Below are 6,739 nucleotides of genomic sequence, written 5' to 3'. Positions count from 1 at the left end.
CTCTCTCTCTCTGTCTGTCTCTCTCTCTCTCTCTCTCTCTCTCTCTCTCTCTCTCTCTGTCTCTGTCTCTCTCTCTCTCTCTCTCTCTCTCTCTCTCTCTCTCTCTCTCTCTGTCTGTCTGTCTCTCTCTCTGTCTGTCTGTCTCTCTCTCTCTCTCTGTCTGTCTGTCTGTCTCTCTCTCTCTCTGTCTGTCTCTCTCTCTGTCTGTCTCTCTCTCTCTCTCTCTCTCTCTCTCTCTCTCTGTCTGTCTTTCTCCCTCTCTCTCTGTCTTTCTCTCTCTCTCTCTCTCTCTCTCTCTCTCTCTCTCTGTCTTTCTCTCTCTCTCTCTCTCTCTGTGTCTCTCTCTGTGTCTCTCTCTGTCTTTCTCTCTCTCTCTCTCTCTGTCTTTTTCTCTCTCTCTCTGTCTTTTTCTCTCTCTCTCTGTCTTTTTCTGTCTCTCTCTTTCTGTCTTTTTCTCTCTCTCTCTCTGTCTTTTTCTCTCTCTCTCTCTCTGTCTTTTTCTCTCTCTCTCTCTCTCTGTCTTTTTCTCTCTCTCTCTCTCTCTCTGTCTTTCTCTGTCTCTGTCTTTCTGTCTTTCTCTCTCTCTCTCTGTCTTTCTCTCTCTCTCTGTCTTTCTCTCTCTCTCTCTCTGTCTGTCTGTCTGTCTTTATCTCTCTCTCTGTCTGTTTTTCTCTCTCTCTCTGTCTTTCTCTCTCTCTCTCTGTCTGTCTGTCTGTCTTTTCTCTCTCTGTCTGTTTTCTCTCTCTCTCTGTCTTTCTCTCTCTCTCTCTCTCTCTCTCTCTCTGTCTGTCTGTCTGTCTTTCTCTCTCTCTGTCTGTTTTTCTCTCTCTCTCTCTGTCTTTCTCTCTCTCTCTCTCTGTCTGTCTTTCTCTCTCTCTCTCTCTCTCTCTCGGTCTCTCTATCTCTCTCTCTCTCTCTTTCTCTCTTTCTTTCTCTCTCTCTCTCACTGTCTCTCTGTCTGTCTGTCTGTGTGTCTGTCTGTCTGTCTGTCTGTCTGTCTGTCTGTCTGTCTCTCTCTCTCTCTCTCTCTCTCTCTCTCTCTCTCTCTCTCTGTCTGTCTTTCTCTCTCTCTGTCTGTCTTTCTCTCTCTCTGTCTGTCTTTCTCTCTCTCTCTGTCTGTCTGTCTTTCTCTCTCTCTGTCTGTCTTTCTCTCTCTCTCTGTCTGTCTGTCTTTCTCTCTCTGTCTCTCTCTCTCTCTCTCTCTGTCTGTCTGTCTTTCTCTCTGTCTGTCTTTCTTTCTTTCTCTCTCTCTGTCTGTCTGTCTGTCTTTCTCTCTCTCTGTCTGTCTGTCTGTCTTTCTCTCTCTCTGTCTGTCTTTCTGTCTTTCTGTCTTTCTCTCTCTCTCTCTGTCTGTCTTTCTCTCTCTGTCTGTCTTTCTCTCTCCCTCTCTCTCTCTGTCTGTCTTTCTCTCTCTGTCTGTCTTTCTCTCTCCCTCTCTCTCTCTGTCTGTCTTTCTCTCTCTCTGTCTGTCTTTCTCTCTGTCTGTCTGTCTGTCTGTCTTTCTCTCTGTCTGTCTGTCTGTCTGTCTTTCTCTCTCTCTCTCTCTGTCTGTCTTTCTCTCTCTGTCTCTCTCTCTCTGTCTGTCTGTCTGTCTGTCTTTCTTTATTTCTCTCTCTCTGTCTGTCTGTCTGTCTGTTTGTCTCTCAAAATTATTGGTATCTCTCATGATGAGGCTCAACCACAAGGTCCTTTGCTCACACATTGCAGACAGTTTGGTGGGTTTTTTTTTTTTTAACACCATCTGTTCTCCAATATTACTGCCTCTGCTTGCTCAGTCCTCTGACCCTCCCCAGAAACTCCAGGATGCATGCATTCTTCAAGTAACCCCTCCTTGGCTAAAATCCAGGCTGTCTGCACAACTTAACTCTTGTATTCTTTGATTCTCCTGTCTCGGGAACCATCTTCCTGAGTCTTTTATGTCTCGCCCTTCCCTCCAGGGCTTCAGGCAAGTATTGCACTACCATATTTTGTCATCCCCAATTCTGACCCAAGATTTTTATTACCCCTTACGTTCGTACTTTTATTACCCCTTACGTTATGTTTATTGGTTCGTATGGGTCCTTAAAACCCATAAAAGTCCAACATTTCTGAGTTGTACAATTTAAATACTTAAATGTCCTTAAATTTCAGGAAAATGTTCAAAAGTCAATAAAAATCAGGTTTTCCTGTTATTTGGTGAAGGGTGTTTCATTTTCCTCGCACTAGTATTCTAAACAAGGACAGATGTGTCCAAGAGCCGCGTCCTAAAGGTTTTGTCTTCACCAGAAGAAGAAGAAGAAGAAGAAGAAGAAGAAGAAGAAGAAGGAGAAGAAAAAACAACGTCCGATATTTCATCACGTGCCTCGATTAAGCCAATAGCGAGACCCGTCATAGTGTATTTATGTATTTACGAAATAAATAGTGTATTTACGAAATTACAATACATTAAATGGAATAATCTTTAAATAGTAACGTGAACTTTTCGAAACTTTAAAGCAAATGTCCGAATATATTTAAAAGTTGATGATAGATGCTCTCAAAAGGCACCCTCAATGCGAGGATGTGTGCAGGTGTTTAGTATTTAAGGAGATCGGATCCTGTATATAAAAGAGCAGAGTCCTAAAGGTTTTGTCTTAATAATAATAATAATAATAATAATAATAATAATAATAATAATAATAATAAGAAGAAGAAGAAGAAGAAGAAGAAGAAGAAGAAGAAGAAGAACGCCGAGCTCTCTTAGAGCTATGCGAGACGCGGCTAAAAATGATATTTTATTGGAATTTCTATTTACCCTCAATTTACCTCTTGAATTTCTAGGATGTGGTCCTTAAAAAGGGGTTATTTTAACCCTTAAGTCCTTAAAAAAGACAGCTCAAAATAAGTGGGAACCCTGTACCCCCATTACCCTTTTCCAACCCAACCTATAACTGCTCGGCTCATTCAACATGATGAAAACCTGGTTCAACATGGTGAAATGCCCATAGGACCCCAGGTGATAGCCAATGACATCACCTGCTTTTTGTGTTCCACGTGACCCCTGTTATTTGTGACAATATATATATATATATATATATATATATATATATATATATATATATATATATATATATATATATATATATATATATATATATATATATATATATATATATATATATATATATATATATATATATAAATGCCAAATGCATGTGTTCATAATTAGGAGATCAAGCATACAAATACTTGGTATCCTATTGTTATTGGTATTTTATTTAGGAGACCAAGCATACAAATGCTTAGTTTCCTATTGTTATCAGTATGTTCATGATTATTATTCTTTCTGCTAAATTTTTGTGGAAGCTGTAGTGTTGGCACGACTGCTCCGATTCAGTTGAAACTTCACAGGAATGTCAGGGGTGAATGGGAACTGATGCATATTGTTTCTGAGTTTTGATTTTGCAATTGCTATGGCAACCAGCTTGGGTTTAAGCAAAAACTTCAAAAATCTTCTTCTCCAAAACTGTAAATTCTATATATTTGATTCTTGTTAGGTTATGATCGACTACCTATGGTGCAAAATGTTTTTTTTAAGATTACTTCATCGGTGAAGCGGTTTGCCAGCCACATTGAAGTAAAAAAACAAATATTTCCGATCAGCACAAACCATTTTTTATGGCATCGACACCACGATACAAACTTGAATATGAAATTTTGTTTTGATCGGTCACATGGTCTAGCAATGGCAAAGAAAACAAAATTGATGAAAATTTATGTCATTGGTGACACCATCTTGGAGTACTTTGCTTTGTTGGTGTAACCTCAAAAATGAAAAAGCCATTTCTCCAGAACTGCTGCCCCGGTTAAGTTGAAACTTTCCATACAATGTTAGGGCAAATGGGAATTGATGCCGCCTTTTTTCCAAATTTTAATTTTGCAATCAGCATGGTAACCAGCTTGGATTTCAACAGAAACTTTAATCACTCCACTTCTCTAAAACTGCAGATACTATCGATTCGATACTTGGCATGTTATGATCAATGACCCATGGTGAAAAAAGGTTTTTAAAGATGAATCCACCATATTGGATTAAAGGTGAACACCTTTTTTAAATCTTCTTCTTCAAAACTGTGCCACTGATTGATGTGAAACTTGGCACATATGATCAAGTCAGGAATATATATGCTGTTTACGATGATGTAATGGATCACATGGTTTGAAATTGTCTCGTATTGGACAACGGACACTTGGGCCTCTGCATCACTGCTCACAGTTTTAATATTATTTTGTTATTTTGTTTGTTGGAGAATCCCCATTCATGGATTTTATGGATTCTGAGATTTTTTTTAATGTTTGTAGGTTGTTCCCGGTTTGCATGGTAAACACCTTGGGATGAATTGGACACTTCGAGGTCTTGGTCTCTACAGCACCAACTACAGCACTTCTGGTACTTTATAGACCATGCATTTACTTGCCAACTGTAGTGGCTTACCAGGCAATGGGAAGAAAAATGTTGATAATTCATGCACAGGAGGGATGTTTTGTCTTTGTTCTATAGATGTAAGACTTCTGCCAATTATTAATTTCCCTCCAAATTGATCGATCTTGCATTTTAAAGTAATTCGACGATACACTACTGTACAGGGTCTCGGAAGTCTGGACCCATACAAATACACATTTTACTTTTACTTTATTAAATGTTCAAATTTATTCCATTAACTTGGACACATACAACAATTCTTGCATGTATGTTTCTCTGAATGTTTCTTAAGAAAGAAAGACTGATGTCAGCACATTCCTTCCAAAAGTTTTCCTTCAGTTCTCCTATACTGTTTAGTATTGTGCTATAAACCATGGATTTTAGGTGTCCCCAGAGAAAAAAAAAGTCTTTTGAAACCACACCTTTCTCAATTGTGCAAACGGCATTCCATCCAAATAAGGACCTAAAACCTCTTGTAACATTGCGAGGTAGCTAGCACTGGAAATTTCATTTTTGTAAAAGTAGTGGCCGAACAGAATGTCACCATGAATTGCACACTCATTTATAATTTTTTTTATCTTTTTTTTTTTAATATATATATTTTTCTTGATTTTTTTTTTCTTTCCTGTCGTTTTTCAATCATAGTCTATGCTCTTTGTGTATTTGCTCATAAAAGGTGATTCATTGATCCTAATATTTGTAAGAATCCCATACAGGTGATGTGTTGTTGTTTTTTGGGGGGGGGGGGGGGGTTCAGTTTCATAACTGAAAAAAAAAGTTGTTTTTTTTTTTACTTTTTTTTTGTTTTAATATCATGTTGAAGCTCGTGGAGGAGTATTTGTTTAAAAATGTTGATCCACTTATCCTTTTATTTAGAATGTATATGTATATTGTATATAATATATATTGTTGCGAATTCGCGCCCGCCGGCGTGCGGGCGGCCACGTAACTCGAATCGCGGCATGTCGCCCACTGGACGGACAATTCTGTCATGACCCTCTCGGAACAACGCCGGGAGCTAGTCACGGGTGGGGGTTTAACCCCACCACGACCGTGCCAATTGCCCACCCGCGCAGGATAGGGTCGCTCGCCAAATTCGATCTACCTAAGTACCTGCGCGGATGGTCGACCGGGCGATCGTACCACTCCACAGGCCGACTCCGGACACGAACCGCTAAAGCGGTCCGTTCCGTGCTACAGTGATAACCGAGCGGTGCTATCGTCGGCCTTGACGGTTCCGATTAATAACTGGGATGTTGCACCCACAACGAACCCCTTTCCGTGATGCAAGATGGAGGGTCAATAAAAAAGGAAAAGGGACGAAGCAGAGCGGGAACAGTTCAACAAGCAAGCATTTTATTCACACGCACACACAGACAAGCACGTAAGGTACGTATTTGCAGTCGTACAATAATGCACATAAAGCAATTAAAACAAAAGAAACGATGCAGAGCTACAACTGAATACACGTACACACGGCAACACTTAAACAGTTCTACTTGTCGGACAGGCGCCTCCCACAGTCATTTATACAAAAAGCAAAGGAAGGAAAAGAAAGAAAGAAGTCGCGACTTCCCTTTTACGGCTGGTGAGTCCCTCTCCCGCGACCGTCAGCGTGGTCGCGCCTGGCCCCGACCTCTCTCGCGGCCAGCGAACCCTCTCCAGCACTTCCCGTCCAGATGCGCAGGTCCACCTCGCAACGGGCGCTGCCGCGTCTCCCGTCCGTGCCTTCGTGACAGGGCCGCTCGCCAAGGCGCGGGCGCAGGACCTCTTCCCTCGAAAACCAGACTCTCCACAAAAACCAACCGAAGACCAACCAGACCACCAGCCAAGACAAAGAGGAAAAGGCGGAAGAGGAAGCCCTAGCGCCCGCCCGTGTCCGTCTTTTATCGCGCGGGGCTCCGCCCTTCGCCCCGCCCCGTTTTCAGCTCCACATTCCTTCGAGAGGGTTCCCGAAAAGGGCGTTCCCTCACGCTTTCCTTCCACCCCGCTCCGTCCGGGGGCCGGGGGAGTCATTTTTTGGCTCGGGGCCAGAGAATTATTCCCCCAAAAAGAGGCCCCTCCTTTACATGACCTCTGACCTTTGACCTGCATCACCCCTCCTCCACTCCAAAGTGCGGGGAAGTCAAACGGAAGGAACAGGCTGGGAAACCTGCGCATCCTCGCAGTTCCCTCCTTGGCGCCTTTGTTTGCCGGTCGGAAGCGGACGTAGTGGCAAAGATGTAGTAGCGTAGATGGTGGAGGTGGTGTGGTTGCAGTGTGGTTGGCGCTGTGATGGGGATGGTGTGGTTGTTGAAA

General features: G+C 42.1%; 1 protein-coding gene across 1 annotated transcript in view; it reads left to right on the top strand.

Moving 5' to 3' along the window:
- Positions 1–6,739, top strand: part of LOC147018334 (nuclear pore complex protein Nup85-like) — a 65,749-nt gene that overhangs the window by 7,956 nt on the left and 51,054 nt on the right. The window contains exon 3 of the mRNA XM_085897890.1: positions 4,321–4,408. Coding sequence (XP_085754016.1) covers positions 4,321–4,408 — 88 coding nt within the window. The remainder of the gene's footprint in view (positions 1–4,320; positions 4,409–6,739) is intronic.

This window comes from Eptatretus burgeri, chromosome 10, assembly GCF_056783735.1.
Source record: "Eptatretus burgeri isolate ZD-2024b chromosome 10, Ebu_testis_v1, whole genome shotgun sequence".
Classification (NCBI taxonomy): Eukaryota; Metazoa; Chordata; class Myxini; order Myxiniformes; family Myxinidae; genus Eptatretus; species Eptatretus burgeri.
The sequence above is the reverse complement of the archived record's forward strand: the minus strand, read 5'-3'. Positions and strand labels throughout refer to the sequence as shown.